General features: G+C 36.5%; 2 protein-coding genes across 4 annotated transcripts in view; one reads left to right on the top strand and one right to left on the bottom strand.

The window, feature by feature from the left end:
- Positions 1-2,844, top strand: part of LOC115227055 (allene oxide synthase-lipoxygenase protein) — a 6,961-nt gene extending 4,117 nt beyond the window's left edge. Inside the window, exons 5-6 of the mRNA XM_029797990.2 lie at positions 1,029-1,192; positions 2,112-2,844. Coding sequence (XP_029653850.2) covers positions 1,029-1,192; positions 2,112-2,226 — 279 coding nt within the window. The 3' untranslated portion in view covers positions 2,227-2,844. The remainder of the gene's footprint in view (positions 1-1,028; positions 1,193-2,111) is intronic.
- Positions 1-20,000, bottom strand: part of LOC115227054 (allene oxide synthase-lipoxygenase protein) — a 64,716-nt gene that overhangs the window by 2,607 nt on the left and 42,109 nt on the right. Inside the window, exons 13-16 of one of the 3 annotated variants that reach the window (XR_004997029.1) lie at positions 16,881-17,063; positions 14,524-14,687; positions 13,598-13,768; positions 2,522-2,530 (exon numbers count right to left, since the gene is read on the bottom strand). Coding sequence is in view for 2 of the 3 variants with exons in the window: in XM_036498511.1 (XP_036354404.1) it covers positions 13,654-13,768; positions 14,524-14,687; positions 16,881-17,063 (462 nt within the window). In the remaining variant the exon portion in view is untranslated. Of the gene's footprint in view, positions 1-2,521; positions 2,531-6,310; positions 6,329-13,503; positions 13,769-14,523; positions 14,688-16,880; positions 17,064-20,000 lie in introns of those variants that run through there. The other 2 variants (XM_036498511.1, XM_029797989.2) reach the window with 2 other exon arrangements.

Here is a 20,000-nt window from a genome sequence, read left to right as displayed (position 1 = left end):
AGTCGACCTCGGTGGCTTTAGAACATAAAGAGAGCCGAAATGGCTATAAAAATTTCGTCAGGCGTGCCGACGTTTCAACCAGCTCACCACCTTACACAGGATATATACATACGTATTATATATATATATATATATATTATATATATATATATATATATATATATACAGGAGGGACGTTTTGTTCGCCTTTCATATTTGCAATAACCTTCAATTCCTTTCCATTCATGGATTTTGGGGTGTTTTTATCCCTGTTCAGTTATTCCATACTTGCCTAAATGAAGGTTCCCGTGGTTTGTTAACTGCATAATTTCTTCCTCTGATGTGAATTTCGCCTTTGCCAAGTCTTCGACTGATGATAATTGGTGGTTCTTTGATTATTTTTCTGATATTAAATTATTGGTATACTGTTGAAGCGTATCATTCTGCCAGATGTAAAATATTAATGGTTTTTTAGATTACAGATGACCACAAATGGAATATCAATGTTTTGTAGCAGGAAAAGCCGGTGGAAATTATGTCAAAGCCCGTCGTTATTCTTGAGGACACATCAGTCTTTACGTTCCGAGCTCAAACTCCGCGGAGATCGACTTTACTTTTTATCCTTTCGGGTTCGATAAAATAAAGTACACCTAAGTTACGAGGACGTAAACAAAACAACACCAGTTTTCAAATGGTGATTGGCAATAAACACAGACACAAAGACGCAGACACACACACATGTGTGTGTGTGTTTGTGTGTGTGTGTGGTGTGTTTTTTGAGATTGTGTGTGTGTGTGTGTGTGTTTGTATACACACATACACTACGGGCTTCTTTCAGCTTCCATCTGTCAACTCGCCTCACACGGCTTTGGCCGGCTCAGGGCTATAGTAGAAAACACTTACCCAAGGTGGTTCGGAAGCAGACATTTTACCACACAGTCACGCCAGTGAGTCAAATTATATAAGAACATTAAGACGTTTATTTATCATTTAATCAATAAAAAAGAATATTTTTTCTCTTCTCTTTTTCTCATTATTTTAATTCTTAGACACCAAGAACAGAGAAGGATATCCTTGCAGCCCTGCCCGATAAAGCTACGACTTTAAATGTTATGGCAATCACAAACCTATTGAGTGCTAAGACAACCAAATCTTTAGGGGATTTTGAAACACAATATATCTATGATCCGAAAGCTCTTGTATGTGTCAGAGAGTAAGTATCAACATTAAATCATACAATATAAATATATATATATATATATATATATATATATTATATATATATATATATATATATATATGTATATAAGAGAAAAAAAAAATCTATCAGAAAGGAACTCTATCTCTCTTAAAAAAATATCTTTTTGATAAGCATAACAATGCGCAACCGGTAAAAAGAACTTTCACCTAATTAAATACACTCTCCTTACTTAAATTATTTTGTCAGCATTTTCTTCATTTCCTTTTTTTTATATATCACAACTCGTGTTCCACATCTCCTTTTTTAAATATATATATAATATATATATATGGGGGGGTACATACACATGCACTCAAAATTAGGTTGAGCCATAATTGGCCCAGGCCATGTCTAGTACCACCTTGAGTAGCCATTTCACACATATTACAGACCATCGTAGTCAGCCCAATTAAAGAAACATTGTTTACAGAGTTATATCCTGGTGTCTTGTGGAGCATTTCTCCATATCCCGTTTGAAAGGTTTGGGTTTTTTTTTTAAATTTCCCTTTTATTCTTTGATTTCTTTCGGAATAGTGTTGAATAAGGCAAGACAAGTTGAGGAAAATGTATTGCAAAATAATGTAATATGAGTTCGATTTTAGTAAGGGACGTATGGCTCTGGGGCTAAGCCATGGATGACTTGTAAACTTGGAACTGGTATTTCTTGGACAGTGTTCATGGACAATGTTTTACATTCTACAAATAATACAGCGCTCATGGCAGCAAATGTTCTTCATCTCTAAAAATCTAGAAACTATGATTGCATCGTATCAAACAACTTTTAATATTTGTTTCTAAATAAATTTTGTCTACCTTAATTCTGTTTTTTTTATCTAATATTACATTTTAATTTATATTTTCTGATTTTGTGTTGTTTTTCTGTGTTTTTTAGATTCCAGAGAAATCTGAAAACTATCAGTGGCGAAATCAAAAAAAGAAATAAGACCCTGAAAAGACCTTACAAAGTTCTTGATCCAGCCAACATTCCTAATGCTATTAGTATTTAAAATAGAACACACGGACGGACACACATGCACACACACACACTCATGTATATATGTATCTACGTTTGTATATACACAAAGACACACACATGTATAAATACAGATTGCGGGTTTACTATTATTTACATTTTTCTACATTTCTCGTCAATGGAGAAAGGGCGGGTTTCGAACTTAGATCCAAGGCTCCCTCATTGGATCTTCAGCAGCATCAACAGAGAAGTTATCCATGTTTGTATTTTTATACGCAAGTTTTTAGACTCAGTGCATCTACATACAGATCTGTATGCGTTTGTTTTATGTGTGTATACTCATACATGTGGGCTGTCTTTCTAGATATGTGAAGTTGGGAAGTTTTACGTATTCTGACAGTTCTAGTGACGGCTCGTATGTATGCATGTATGGACCCCCAGGCAGAAGATAAACTGTTTTTACTTCTAATTTTTATAAATGTTTACTGATATTTGATTAGATGAGATACATTGAAACCGGTAATATTTTTTTAATAAAATTTTAAAATCATTTTTATAAAATTCCCTTTTAAATTAAAGTGTCTTAGACTTACTTCTGTGCTACTTCCACCTCCACCTTTAATACAGAAATATTTTATAAATATACTAGCAGTATCGCCCGGCGTTGCTCGGGTTTGTAAGGGAAATAACTATATAAGCATTTTTAGAGAGTTACTTCTCTTATAGATGCCGATTCGGGCTTTCTTAGCCATTTCTGTTTTGGTGTCTTCAAGCCATGAAGTCGTTGTTCTAAAAGAACGCTGGTCTCCTTGACAACGCTTTACGACGTTGATTTCCTTACACTCCCTTCCCCACAGCTTCACGAGGGAGGGAAGAAGGGGGAGAAGCAAACAGGTGCAGGTGTGACCATGGACGCCAACTCGACACACGAAAAATTATGCATTAAAATGGAATAAAAAATGATGTTAAATTATTTTTAAAATCGTAGACTCATCGTAGACGCACGCTAATAGCCAGACGGGCTCGATATGAATCACGACTATAAGATACCCGAATTTGGTTAAACTGCACCGCAAAATGTGGGAGTAGTTAGGAATCTAAATCGAAGGGGACAGACACTCACACAACTACAGTTTTATATATATAGATATCTTTTTCAATTCTCAGTCTGCTGAGCAATACGAAACCGGTCCTTACCTCAATTATGTTGAAACAACAAAGCCTTATTTTGTACAAAACTGTATAATATTCTTATCATGGCTCTAATATACTCTTAAATCCAGTAAAACAAAATTTTCTGTTTTTTTCATCTTGTGCGTTTCCCCACTGAAATATATATACATTCCATCTTAGCCACTACACACATTTTTTTCTCTCCTTGTTTTTTTTTTTTTCTTTGTGCTCCTGTTTGTAGAAGAGCGTAGGCTCGAAACATAAAAGACTTTTTCAATTCCTGAGCGTTATACAAATACATTTGTTTGTTTTGTACACCACCTGTCTTCGTCTTTTGTATTTTTCTTTCGTAAACTCTCCATATATATATATATGTTGTGTGTGTGTGTGTGTGTGTGTGTGTGTGTGTGTGTGCATATATGGGTACAGGACGTCACCAACAGTAAACAACATGAAGTACGAAGACAAATGAGTTAAATACGCAAACAACGGGAGAAAAATGGAAAAATGGAAAACTGTATATATACACACACATTTACATATTATTTATATTATTATTTAATTGAACGCCACGCATCCATTTCCATAAAGTTTATATATATATATATACATAACTTATATATATATAATTTATATATATATATATTATATATATATATATATATATATATATATAATATAAAGGCGGCGAGCTGGTAGAAACGTTAGCACGCCGGGTGAAATGCTTACGGTATTTCGTCTGCCGTTACGTATCCTGAGTTCAAATTCCGCCGAGGTCGACTTTGCCTTTCATCATTCGGGTCGATAAATTAAGTACCAGTTACGCACTGGGGTCGATGTAATCGACTTAATCCGTTAACAGCGGTGGTGCCCCAGCATGGCCGCGGCCTTCGGGCCCAACATTTTAAAAGGATTTAGTAGAATATATATATGATATGAGTTTGCACCTAGGAGTTACCTCTGAGGCACAAGTCTGGGCAAGGTTTTTATGGAAGACCAGCAGTCGCCCCTGCATACCGTCTCCCCTCTCCACGTCACCGATGTTGTCCAAGGAAAGGCAAGGCCCGATACAGCTTGGCACCTGTGACGTCGCAACTCATTTCTACAGCTGAGTGAACTAGAGCAACGTGAAACATAAAGTGTCTTACTCAAGAACACAACACGCAGCCCGGTCCGGGATTCGAGCTCACAACCTCACGATCGTAAGCTCGACGCTCTAACCACTGAGCCATATATCAGATACTTTGTATATTTATAGATAAATATATAAATATACGATAAATAAGACCCCAAAGTACGATATGTAGATGCATATAATACTGAAGGGTTACACCTGATTGATTTGGAAATTTGTTTTCCCAAATTCTATATATTAATCATATATATATGTATGTGTGTGTGTGTATGTATGTATCTGTATATATGTACGTACGTACGTACGTACATATGTATGTGCATACACACACACATACACACACACACACACACACACACACACACACATATATATATATATATAATATATATATATTTCGATTTGGTATTTGGTCTTTATGTGAGTTCGTGTGTTGAAGCATATTCTGTTGTGTCTGGGGAGAGTCTTTTTTTTTTGTGCCTTATAATGTAACACACTCACCGGTAAATTTTTTTTTGTGTGTGGGCGGATGGCACGGTGGTCAAGTCTTGGCTGGATTTTAAAATTGATATCAACATCATTTGTGCAATATTGATGGAATATTTTCCACATCACACAGATGATGTAGCGCTCCCGGCGGCATTGGAGAGAGTGAAGATTGAGTTTTTTAGTCGACCCCAATAATCAATGCTTCTCATACCGTCTGTCTTTCTTGTTATGGACCTCTGGAGTGCTTCTACTTTCATAATGAGTTGATTCGTATAGGTGGAGGGACCACAATGGGCAACAGTACTCAAGGTGGGTTCGGGCAAAAGTAGAGCAGAGGAAGATGATGGTGTAGGCATCTCTAGACCGGAACGTTCTCAGAATCCAGGAGCACATCTTGCGGGTCAAGTCAACCTTGCTGTTTACGTGGGAACTTCAGCTTAGATTATCAACAATTACTCCAAGATCTCTGGTGTTGTTGGATGACACTAGGGACCCGCCCGAGGGAAGAGAATATGGGAGTTTCAGAGTTACCTCTTTCCCATTGAAAAGCATATTCGTTTTTTTTTCCGCCCATTGGACAAATAGCAAACAGGTCTATGGCTTTCTGGAGTTTGGAATCAGCTGCAAAGAGTTTTCAATGCAGAATGAAACGACATCTATGTCGTTGATGTAAGCAATGAAGATGCATATACATAGTTATGCACACACATACATACATACATGCGTGCATACATACATACATACATACATACATACATACATACATGTATACATACATACATACATACATACATGCGTGCATACATACATACATACATACATACATACATACATACATGTATACATACATACATACATACATACATACATACATACATACATACATACATGCGTGCATACATACATACATACATACATACATACATACATACATACATACATACATACATGTATACATACATACATACATACATACATACATACATACATACATACATACATGCGTGCATACATACATACATACATACATACATACATACATACATGTATACATACATACATACATACATACATACATACATGCGTGCATACATACATACATACATACATACATACATACATACATACATGTATACATACATACATACATACATACATACACACATACATACATGCATACATACATACATACATACATACATACATGCGTGCATACATATATACATACAAACATACATACATACATACATGCATACATACAAACATACATACATACATACATGCATACATGCATGCAATACATACATACATGTATACATACATACATGCGTGCATGCATATATACATATATATATGCACATACATACATACATACATACATACATATATGCACATACATTACATATACATACATATTTATACATGCATATAATATATATATTATCTTCGAGTCTAACGTTTTGACTGTGGGGATTTACTGGTATAAATGCTAAACTGATGTCGCTAGCGTGAAGATTGGCCATGTGGAACACTCGCCTATCAGCCTTTATCTGTTTACGTGTTTTATGTTCTTGTACCCGCCCCCTTTCTGTCTTTCTTACTTTCCTTCTTTCTCTCTCTCTCTCTCTTTCCTTTCTTGTCTGTCTCTCAAAAACTTTTATGTACAAGCGTACGAACACACACATACACACACACACACAATTGTCTCCTGGTTCATATAGACATAAAGACATAAATATGTCGATTCACACAAAAATGCAAAGCGCACAGGCACACACACACACACACACATACATACATATGCACACACACGTACATACATACACACGCACACACACACATACATACATACACACGCACACACACACACACATACATACACATGCACGCAAATACACAGCGACCCTTAACAAATTCTAATTTATACATACATTCATAAATAAATACATAAAATATATGTAATTATATACATTCTAGCATACCCGTGTTGTCAAAACTGACGAAAGTTTCGCCCATGATAGAATGTAACGCATCCATTCTAGGCAACGGATGAAACCGTAGATAAATGCCTTACCTAAAGTCTTTGCAGTTTATATTTAACAAAATAATAGCAACAACAACAACAATAATAATAATAATAATAATAATAGTAATAGTAGTAATAATAATAATAATAATAATAATAATAATAATAATAATAATAATAATAATAACGTCCTCGTCATGTAGCGGTTCAGCCAAAGCGACCGATAGAATAAGTACCTGACCTAAAAAATGTACAAGGGTAGATTTATTCGACTAAATATTCTTCAACGTTGTGCTCCAGTATGGCCGCGGTCTAATAACTGAATCAAGTAAAAGGTAGAAAAGTTAAAGACGCAAAAACCTCTGCCTCATTTACGAACTGCATTATTATTATTATTATTATTATTATTATTATTATATTATTATTATATTATTATCATCATCATTATCATTATTATTATTATTATTATTATTATTATTATTATCATTATTATTGAGTGAGAGAGCAGTTCATACCATCAAAGTGACACTGGGGTAAAATATACGAAGCCCAGTATACCCATCATGACTACCCGTCTGATAAGGGTACACCAGGCACATGCATCACAACCATATGTGCGCGACATGGCGATCTCATAAAAAGATAAACAGCACATGACCTTGCAGGTGGGGCCCAGTTAGAATTTTCTTCTGGTTGAGTAGCCCATCCTGATCAAACGGTCCCTGAATAAGGGTTGTTTAAGGATGTTGAACGAAACACCCGTGTTTCCAGAGGTGAATTATTCAAACCCCAAAGAATCCCTCTCAACACATGGCTATGATGCTCCCCCACTACTTCTGCTCGTGATCAGAGATGCACATATCATCAGCCACTAAGGGACATGGTCAACTGGTTAAGGTCAAACAACTGACAAGCAAATCTGTGTTATTGAGCAGAATATTTGCTGTAGCCCATCTTTTATACCAAGACAAAACAATGTACCTGATAACACTTCCAATCAGTTAAGATCAGCAGCCATGAGAACCACTGCCTGGTACTGCATCAGGGCATTTTACTACATCAGGGCATTTTATCATTATTTATTATTATCATTGTTATTATTATCATTATTATTATTATTAGTATTATTATTATTATATTATTATTATTATTATATTATTATTATTATTATTATTATTATTATTATTATTATTCAGCAGTCTTATTTTTACCACTTGCTTTCACTTCACTACCGAGCGCCTTGGGTATGTGGTGTGGTTTTTTTTTTTTTTGTGGTGCTCTTATTTTTACTGTATTGAAAGTGTTTTACGTGGGATGAGTGCGGTGCCTAGTAGTACTATTTTCTGTGCTCGTTATCTGTGTCTGACTCCCGATCAATTAAAATCAGAATGTAACATGTTTTATCCTTAATTTTGTTTTCTGCTTTTTTTTTCTTTTGAATTAAGTGAATTTTAAATAAAAAAAAATTTCTCGCAAAATTAACGACGAAAATTTCAGTTTTATTTTGATCAGCTATTGCAGAACCTCTCACTTCAACTCACTCAAATTTCTCATTTCCACCCGCTTACATTTAACGTCTCAATCCGTGTCCTTTTGTCGTCTTAATTTTTCTCTACCAACGTGACTGCAAACAAAGCCATTGAAAATTGTTATATGTAATATACAACTGCGTAATCACACACACACACACACATCCATACATATACATATATACACATACAAATTGCTGAACAGGTTGATACAAACACGATTAGTTACACTCGCCTACGCTTATATATTTACATACAAGAAGACACAAACACAGTCAAACATGCATGCAATCAACGTCACTCAAAATCAAGATTATATACCTTCTCATATCTCATATGTCAATCAAAATTAAACAACACTCACGATCATGGGTTCGATTCCCGAGCCCGATGTCGTGTTCGTGAGCAAAACACATAATTCCACATTGTTCTAGTGCTGTGTGGGAGCCAGCACGCCGAATAATAGACCCAATATTTCCTCTGTGTATCGTAAAGGGCGACTAAAGGAGTTGTTTCTGTTTTTAGTCTCTACATTCGAGTTACCTCTATTTCCGGATCTTTGTATTTTGAAAGTTTTCCCGTTTCTTTTAGAGAAGCATTGTCATCTGTTGGTATTGATACATCGATTAGAAATAATTATTTTTCTTGGTGATCTCTGACAACTATATCTGGCCTATTAGCCTTAATTTCTCTATCTGTGTGTATTGGCATATCCCAGAGTATGGTTGCTTTCTCATTTTCTATGACCTTTTCTAGGGTGTGCCTACACCATCTTTTTCTGTTGTTATTCCATAATGTTGGCATAGCTTCCAGTTATTATTATTATTATTGAGTGAGAGAGCAGTGCATGCCATCAAAGTGACACTGGGGTAAAATATACGAAGCCCAGTATACCCATCATGACTACCCGTCTGTATTGCCGGTATCGATCTAAGTGGGGCAAAATGTCTCATGATGCATCAAAACAATTTGAGTTGAATCTTATTCTGCAATCGAAAGTCACTTTTGTCCAATCCCAGGTAAAATCAAAATCAACATTCTACTCGTAGTGACTTCATTGCAAAACCCATACCTGGACTCTAATTACATCGGCACATCCATTGCAAATAGATGCAGTTTCCGTTTTTAATCCTTCCTTTCGAACGAAATCGACGAAAAGGAGTGACCATCATTATTACCACCATCATCATCATCGTTATCATAAGAGATTTTACGTCACTGACACCTCACTTCTCGCCAAGAAACCCTAAATTAGAACTCTTTTTTTTTAAGTCGTGGAAGCATTCCGTCGGTTACGACGACGAGGGTTCCGGTTGATCCGATCAACGGAACAGCCTACTCGTGAAATTAACGTGTAAGTGGCTGACCACTCCACAGACACGTGTACCCTTAACGTAGTTCTCGGGGATATTCAGCGTGACACAGAGAGTGACAAGGCCGGCCCTTTGAAATACAGGTACAACAGAAACAGGAAGTAAGAGTGAGAGAAAGTTGTGGTGAAAGAGTACAGCAGGGGTCACCACCATCTGCCGGAGCCTCGTGTAGCTTTAGGTGTTTTCGCTCAATAAACACTCACAACGCCCGGTCTGGGAATCGAAACCGCGATCCTACGACCGCGAGTCCGCTGCCCTAACCACTGGACCATTGCGCCTCTTTAAGTCGTATCATAGAGATGAAAAACTTGTATTTTCATTAGGATTACTTTGCGAGCCTGCAAGAAGCTGCTCCATTGATGCTTCTTAAATTGGATGGTACCGTTCCTCTGGAAAATGATTGAAATTATTTCTGTGGAAACTGAAGACAAAGACGGCAGCAATTAAATAAATAAATAGAAAACAATTTTGTTTAATAAAAAAAATTAAGAAACTCAGTCGATTTGAATATATTTTCTGTAAGTTTATTGCAAAAATAAAAAGCATCACACACACTCACATACACACAAACACACATACACACACACACTCTTGTACACATTTACCTGTCAAATAATATTTATTCAAAACAATAGTCCAACATGGTGACTGTTCTCACTTCGCATTCCTTATACTCCCTCACAAATTCCTTAAATATATTTGCCTTTTGATAAAATATTTTGTCTTGGCCTAGATTTCCCTCTGACTTTTGACTTGCCTACACTGTGTGTGTGTGTGTGTGGATGTGTCCGTATTTATGTGTGTGTGAGAGAGAGAGAGAGAGAGAGAGAGAGAGAGAGAGAGTCCGTCCGTTTTCCCGTCCATTGTTAGAAATGCTAGAGAGAATTTATCTTTGTTCTTTTATCATAAGATATTTCTTTATTTATTACCCATAATGGGCTAAACATAGAGGAGACAAACAAGGACAGACAAACGGATTAAGTCGATTAGATCGACCCCAGTGCGTAACTGGTACTTATTTAATCGACCCTGAAAGGATGAAAGGTAAAGTCGACGTCGGCGGAATTTGAACTCAGAACGTAGCGGCAGACGAAATACCTATTTCTTTACCACCCACAAGGAGCTAAACACAGACAGGACAAACAAGGACAGACAAACGGATTAAGTCGATTAGATCGACCCCAGTGCGTAACTGGTACTTATTTAATCGACTCCGGAAGGATGAAAGGCAAAGTCGACCTCGGCGGAATTTGAACTCAGAACGTAGTGGCAGACGAAATACCGCTAAGCATTTCGCCCGGCATGCTAACGTGTCTGCCAGCTCGCCGCCTTATTTATAAGGTAATATTAATAAAGAGAAAGAGTCGGTAGAGCAACCGTATTAAACGATTTAGAATATTTACAGGCATCCCCCCCACACACACACAAGACATACAGGTATAGCTAAGCTGTTGGAAAGTTCGTTTCATGATTGAATGGTTACAGAATCAACTCCACTACGCGACACCTTGGCCATGTGTGTCTCCTTCAAGAAGCTCCTGTTCACCAAAGACTTAGCAGTGACATATAGTAAGATGAACCCTTAGGGAAACCCACGTGTCGACTTCATCCACCTTTAATCTACCACCACCGCCGCCAACACCTGGCTACTGGCTATCTTAGCCAAATCCTTTCGAACCAGTGCTCCAGTTTTATGACAATTATTCCCAACAAATCTTAGAAGTCCCAGGGGGGAAAAAAACAATTATTCATACCGACGTTTCTCGAATAAGTCACGCACACACAAAAAAAAATAATATATAAATCTAAGATCAGATTCGATGAGGAATCAAAATTGCCTTTCATTAAATCGGGTTTGCTAAAATATATCAATATGCTAAGATCAATTGATTACATACCAAAAATAGGAAACAAACAGTTTCCAGGTCAACTTTCCTAGGAATTCGTCAAGTTCCGTTTCAACAGAGTTTCGCCATTTGTCAAGGTTCTTGCCGCCTATTTGTGAAGTCCAGCACCTTGAGATCAAACCACACAAATTCTAACAACCCAAGACTTCTTTTAGCCTTTTCCTACTCAAACTTGTTCATTTTTATATCGTTCCCTGCTGCTTCATTTCCGCTCCTGGTCTACGGTGGCTGATGGTTACTACTAAAGACGCGGGTTGCCTTGCAAGTGAAGTGTGATAAACAGAAACGGGGAGAAGCCTTCGTGTGAGCGTGCATGTGTGTATGAGAGAGAGTGTGTGTGTGTGTGTGTGTGTGAGAGAGAGAGAGAGAGAGAGTGTGTGTGTGTGTGTGTGTGAGAGAGAGAGAGAGAGAGAGTGTGTGTATGTGCGTGCGCGCATGCATTTATATAAGTATATAAATGGGGTTGCATATATATGTGTGTGTGTGTGCGTACGCCTGTGTATAGGTATGTACATGTATATCTGCGTATATATACTTTATATATATATATACACATTATGTGTATGTGCGCACGCGTATATATATATGTGTGTGTGTATGTGTGCGTACGCCTGTGTGTATGTTTGTACATGTATATCTGTGTATGTATACATATTGTGTATGTTGTGTGTGTATGTGTGTTTGTGTGTTTGCGTGTGTAGTCCTTTTGTCATGAACACGTTAATTGTAAACAGAAGTCACCTTCGCACAGACGGTGTCATTTGTTTACAATCCTCCGCGACACCATGACCAGCTTTTGAGTTGTCCTAAGGAGGAAAGGAACTATTCCTTTAGTTGTAAACAGGTGAATATTGACCACAGGACTGGCATGGGGTCTCCGTCCAAAACAGTCTTCTCGTCTGAACACCTCGGCTAATACTTTTCTGCCCCATTTTCCACGTACATGATTACAGCTCTAGCGGAGAGGAGAGGAGATGCTGGCCTCCCTTCGTTCCAACCTACACAAATCATTCCCCCATTTAGCGCCTTATCTCGGTCCCATATCGTTCAACACTTTCTACACAAACATCAGACAATCCACCATTCATTCGTTAACTGAAATCCTTTGTTGCTCAGAAGCAACTGAGAATTCCTCACTCCGTTCTTACTGGCTACTAGATTTTGACATCATACAAATCTACACACACACACACACACACACAAACACACATACACACAGAATGATTTAAAATGTTGGCACAAGGCCACTAGTTTCGAAGGAGGGGGTAGGTTGACCCCCAGTGCTCAACACAATAACGACTTTATAGAAAACTGACTTCTCTTAGACTCTGTGACATCAATTACATTTTTTTCTTCAAGACATGTTATTAGAAATAGTAATCAGATCTTCCTTAAAATATTATCCAATGCTTCCTCTTAAACAAAGTTATTAAGTGATGTAGTTGTTGGTAAACGATGCGTGAAAAACCGACGAGACGGCCACGGTTGTCACGTCTTGTTTGTATCTCCCGTGAACTCTCCCCACCTATATATATATATATATGTATATATATAATATATATATATATATATATTATATATATATATTATATATATTATATATATATATATATAATATATATATATATATATATATATATATATATATATATATATACATATATATAACTTAGAAGCTATGAGACGTGAATATATTTAACCACTTGATACGCTCGCTTCGGATAACAGCCGTTTCGTGATTACTACACGATTCTCTGAATCCACATCTTAAACTATGTATGTATGTATGTATATATGTGTGTGTGTATGTGTATGGTATATGCTGTATTTCAAATACTAATAGCATTAGGAATGTTGACAGGGTCTAAAACATTGTAAGCCTTTTCCAGGGTCTTATTCCTTTTTCTGATTTTGTCACTGATAGCTTTCAGGTTCATCTGGAATCTGAAAACAAAAACACAAACAGAAAATATGAATTAAAATGTAATATTAGTTTTACAAAAATAGTCTATTTACAATCAGTTTTAAAGTTACTTGATACAATGCAAATATATATATATATATATACATATATATATATGTATGTATGTATATATATATATATGTATACAATATATATGTATACATATATATATATAAATAGTATACATATATATATACACATATATATATGTATGTATGTATGTATATATATATATATTATATATATATATATATATATATATATGTATACATATATATATATAAATAGTATACATATATATATATATATATATAATATGTATACATACACACACACACACACATATATATATATATATTTATTTATTAGTCTATTATTAACATCATCTTTAAAGAGGATAACTTTTGACCACTGTGAGAGCTGCGTGTAAAATCTCCCGTCAACATCACCCAAACGATGCGGCTATCAAGTTTAGACACGGTTTGTTCCCTGAGTAATATAACCCTTTTACAATAATCGAGCCCACATCGCAAAATATTACAACTGTTTTTTTTTACTTAAGGGAGCCAAAGTCTCCTGAGGAGAGTTAGTAGACAGCAACACGATAAGGTAAATCCGAGGCGTGATTATTGCTTGTTGAAAAAAATTATTATTATTATCATAATTACTGTTGTTGTTATTATTATTATTATATTATTATTATTATTATTATTATTATTATTATTATTATACTTACTCTTTGACACATACAAGAGCTTTCGGATCATAGATATATTGTGTTTCAAAATCCCCTAAAGATTTGGTTGTCTTAGCACTCAGTAGGTTTGTGATTGCCATAACATCTAAAGTCGTAGCTTTGTCGGGCAGGGCTGCCATGAGATCTTCCTCTTTTCGTGGATTCTAATGTTTTGAACGATGAAAAAGAAAAAAGAAAAAGAATATTTTTTTTAATAATTTAATGATTTAGTCTTCCTTTATAATTCCGTTTATATCTAGGATGGATATTGGTGAATGTAATCCTAGTTCGTTTTTTAACGACCCTTCAGAAAACTAAAAGTAAATTTGACATCGGTGTAATTTGAAACAAAATATAAAACCTCGTAATGCAAAACCCACATTCTGTCTTGTCTGGTGATCTACCGACTCTACTAATTTACTACCATTTTGTATTACCGTGTAATCTATCCGTCTTCTTCACCCACTGTCCCACAAGTATCTCTTCCATTGAGTCCAATCTTAAAAAGGTAAAATTACCTTCTCGGGTCATACAGATTCATAAGGGCCGGTTTCAGTTACGTGTAAATTACCCCCACTGGATGGGACGCCAGCCTGTCGCGGGATTACTCATTTTTACCAGCTGAGTGGACAGCAGCAACGTGAAACGAAGTGTTTTGCTCAAGAACATAATGCGTTGCTTGATCCAGGAATCGAAACCACAATCTTCCGATCATGAGAGCAACACCCTAACCACTAAGCCACGTACCTCCATCCTATCAGAAACAACCGTTATTAGACTCTCTGGGTAGATTTTCAAGTGACCAACTGAAACTCAGGAAATCATCCAACCATCTTCGTTCTTGATATAACCCTAGGTCTCCATCAGTTGGCTCGGCTTGAAGAATCCGTGTTGCAATTTTTTTTGGTGGGGTACCCTCCTAATATTAACAATGTTATATAATATAATCTTGGTTTCAAATTTTAGCTCAAGGCCATCAATTTCAGGGTTGGTTGATTTACATCGACTCCAGTACTCAACTGGTACTTATTTTATCGACCCCACAATGATAAAAAGTAAAGTCTACCTCGGTTGAATTTGAACTCAGAACATAAAGACAGACGAAATACCGCTAAGCATTTTGTCCAGCATACTAGCAGTCCTGCCATCTGACCTCCATATAATGTTAAATAATATTAACTAAAATACATTTTAGTAACATCAGAAAAAGCTACATGTTGTAACACCCGTCCATTTGTCCAACGATCCTTGTAAAATTCTCGTAACAGTCTCCTTTACAACCACATTCCAAACGCATTTTCTTCTCTTCAAATTCGTCCAGTCCGTACTTTGCAACCATAAGTGCCGATCGGCCTAATGAGAGCATATTCTTTTTCATTATAACTGACCAATTTATTCGAACCAATGACTGGTGTGGACCACATCATCATCATCATTTAGCGTCCGTTCTCCATGCTAGCATGGGTTGGACGGTTCAACTGGGGTCTGTGAAGCTGGAAGGCTTCATCAGGCCCAGTCAGATCTGGCAGTGTTTCTACGGCTGGATGCCCTTCCTAACGCCAACCACTCCGTGAGTGTAGTGGGTGCTTTTTATGTGCCACCCGCACAGGTGCCAGACGGAGCTGGCAAACGGACACGAACGGATGGTGCTTTTATGTGCCACCGGCACGGGGGCCAGGCGAGGCTGGCACAAATAACCTCCTGAATATCTACAATATTTTCCCTCTAAGTTTTATACACGGAACACCAAACTATGGAAGGAAATACAATGCATAATTTCTTACAGTTTTAATCTTCTCCCTTATATTTGTAATTGATCCTTTATTTGGACTAATAAGTTATCAAGAAATAACAATAAACATGAATTAAAATGTATTTTTGTATTTTCTTACAATCTACTCCTTGTGTCTTAATAAGAGCTTTTCCATTCTAGCAGTTTTAGCTGTTTCATCGGGTGTTGTCCCGTTCCACGTTGAAGGCCCTTGTTGGATCCTCTCTGTCCACCTCTAATAGCAACAAAGTTTTAATAAAAATTGTCTAAACGAAGGTAAATTATCGCCCATACCATCCCAGGTATTTCAATCAATAGAATATAAGGAATTTCTGCAAAGCAGAAAAGGAAAATTGTCAATGTTTTGGATATTATTTCGTGCAAATGTGTAACCACCATAGATTATACAGATTCTAGATTTTAACACAAATAATAAATCTTGTTAGGATATATAAAAATAGTTCTGTATTGCTCTGACAGTTGAGATCATTTCTTGACAGTCTATAATTTGATGAAATACGAATACGAAATCAAATAAAAACTAAGGTAAGTATATTATTGTATTTTACCAAAGAACAATACTTACTTTGTCTTTTAACAACGGAGTCCTTATCATTGATGGATAATTTGCAGGAAATGCATATTCTTCATACTGAAGGAAGTTGGCGTGTGCATGTGACACACTACAGGTAAAGAGGACAGTAGTTATAAACAATTTTAATTGTTCTTTTGAAGGCATATGACCTTTGCCATCCTTCATTGGCAAGCCCTTTAAAAAAGATAAATAAATTTATTAGAATCGATAGCGAAAAACAATAAAGAGAAAGACACACTCCATGAATGTCTTTTTACCTGTAATTAATTTCCATCTATAAAAAATGCCTCACTTCGTAAAATGTTTAATGAACTTTGACTTTTTTTTTACCTCAGGTTATGTAATGCTGATGGTTTCAAATAAGAATAAAATGGTGCTATAACAGATTACCTACAACTAGAAATTTCGACATCTTTGTAATGAGTAAGAGCAAAACAATATTAAATGTGGACATTGTAAGCATCTTCTTCCTTAGTCTTCGATTTAAAATTCAAACTTCTAATTGCACCATGTATGATCTAGAAAATATTATCTCCCTTACAATAACTGATCACCAGGGTGCACTGTGTGCTTCATATTGATGTGTATTATATATATATATAAAATTAAATAAGGGTAGAAATTGATATTAATCAATTAAATCCAGTGGCCTAGCATATTTTTAAAAAATCCGAAGATTAAAAATTTTTCTTACATACAAAATTTAGAGGACTGACCACTAAAAATAGACAGCCTATATGCTAGATATAGATGTCAAAATCGCCATTTTCCACGAAGAATGTGTTCTCAAGAAAAAATTTCAGCAAAAAAAAACAAAGTGTAAAAATAAGCAAGACAAATGAAATAAAAATACGATTAAAATACGAAATAAAAAAACGATTACCTATGTACTAATTAGTTTCACTTGTTAATATTTACGTATATGGATGCATAAACATCTGCAAGATCATCAGCATAGTCCGTCGTTTATGAAACACAATTTCCAGAACTAGATACAGAACGCTCAACCGAAATCCATCATGTATAAAGTTCTACAAATTATATTTATGTGTATCTTTCAAATGCCTTCACTTTGGCGCGCTGAGATCGGAAACTAGTCTGCAGTTAATAAACTACAGCAGTCAATTTACCGGCTAGACAACATTTTTTATTTAAAATTGATTTTGACGTCTATATCTAGCATATAGACTGTCTACTTTTAGTGGTCAATCCTCTAAATTTTAAATGTAAAAAAAATTTTTAATCTTCGGATTTTTTAAAAATATGTTAGGCCACTGGTTTTAATTGATTAATATCAATTTCTACCCTTATTTAATTTTATACACACACACAACAAATTGTATTCTGTGTGAGAGTGTGTGTGTGTGTGTGTGTGTGTGCGCGCGCCGCGGGCCAATATCGTTTATGTGTCTATCTGTGTATACTCGAGGCAGCAACGTTCGTTTGAATCTCTCCTTCTCCTCTCACTCACTCTCTCCCCCTCTCTCTCTCTCTCTCTCTGTCATTCTCTCCTCTCTCTCTCTCTCTCTTCCTCATTCTCGCTCTCGCTCTCTCTCAAACACACACACACACACACCAATCCTTTTCCACAACGCGACCGACATTTTATTCTACAGCAAGCTACCGTTAACATTTTAAGAGATTATCCCTAGAATGTTCCATTCGCAGATTTTTGAGTCTTTCCAAACTCTTCATCATCAGAAATAACCATAATCTGGCTAAACGCAATGATTAAATAAATAAAAAAACTCAGGCTAAGCTAAATATTACTTGGCCGAGAGTGCAAGGGAGAGAACTCCATACGTATAAACCTACAAGTTGCATCAAATGCGGTAAAGTCGTCCGAGCGCTTTAACACATGACTTGCTGCACAAAATCTACATAAAAATCATCAGATATAAGAGTTATGAAGGGGTTCTGAACAGGTCCCGGCTTTGGTAAAAAGAAAATCCATGGGGATCAGTTAATTACGATTTTATTCAACATATTCTCCTCTCAGATTCACACACACTTATTGCAGTGGTCCTTTAGTTTTTCTAAACCCTGCAAAAGAACTTGGAAGGTTGGGCTTCCAACCAGGCCCTTCACAATATCCTTAATCCCGAGAACTTCTCAATACCCTCTGGTAAATGTATATAAAAATATACAAGGATTTCTGGGAAGTTCCTGGTTTTGGGTAACGGAAAATACAGGTGGATCAGTTGATCATGATTTTATTCAACATGTTCCCCTCTCAGATTCACACACTTATTGCAGCGGTCCTTCAGTTTTTCTAACCCCTGCAAAGAACTCGGAATCTTGGACCTCCAGCCAGGCCTTTTGCGATACCCTTAAAGCCAGGAATATTTCAGCATCCCACCACCCTTAATAGGTTCGTGCGACTGTGTGTGCGTGCGTGTGTGTATTGGTAAATATCTGTGTTTATGAACGGAGTAAGTGCTCAATACACAATGTGGAATGCTTGTGCGTGTGTGAGTGTGTGTGTGTATGTGTGGCTGTGTGTGCGTGTGTGTGTGTGAGTGTGTGTGTGTGTGTATGGGTGTGTGTGTACATATTTATGTATCTATATACGTGTAGGTGGGTGAATCAAGTTAACTCCTCAAATAATTCAACTTCCTATCTGACAAATCGCAAACGGCAGCCATAAGCAACCGAACACATCCATTGAAGACGGATCCTTAGCATGGCCGTAGCCATTCCCTCAAAGCAGTATTTTGCTATCACGTGTGCAAGTAACAGAAGGAGTCTACGGGGTCACCGACTGTTAGGAAAAGTAGCCAAATCACCCTCAAAATACGCCTTACGGTCTCAAATAATTAAAGCATAAAACTATGAAACTGTATTCTGAGTGGATTCGCGTTGCCTCATGGTTAAGATGTTTGACTTGTGATGCTCTCTCTCTCTCTCACACACACACTCTCTCTCTCTCTCTCTCTCTCTCTTACACACTCACACACACTCTTTCTCTCTCACTCTCTCACACATACACACTCTCTCTCACACATAAACACTCTCTCTCTCTCTCACACACACTCTCTCTCTCACACACACACACTCTTTCTCTCTCACTCTCTCACACATACACACTCTCTCTTACACATAAACACACTC

This window comes from Octopus sinensis, unplaced genomic scaffold (assembly GCF_006345805.1).
Source record: "Octopus sinensis unplaced genomic scaffold, ASM634580v1 Contig01428, whole genome shotgun sequence".
In the NCBI taxonomy this organism is placed as follows: Eukaryota; Metazoa; Mollusca; class Cephalopoda; order Octopoda; family Octopodidae; genus Octopus; species Octopus sinensis.
Note: the sequence above shows the minus strand (reverse complement) of the source record. Positions and strands in the feature narration are given on the sequence as shown.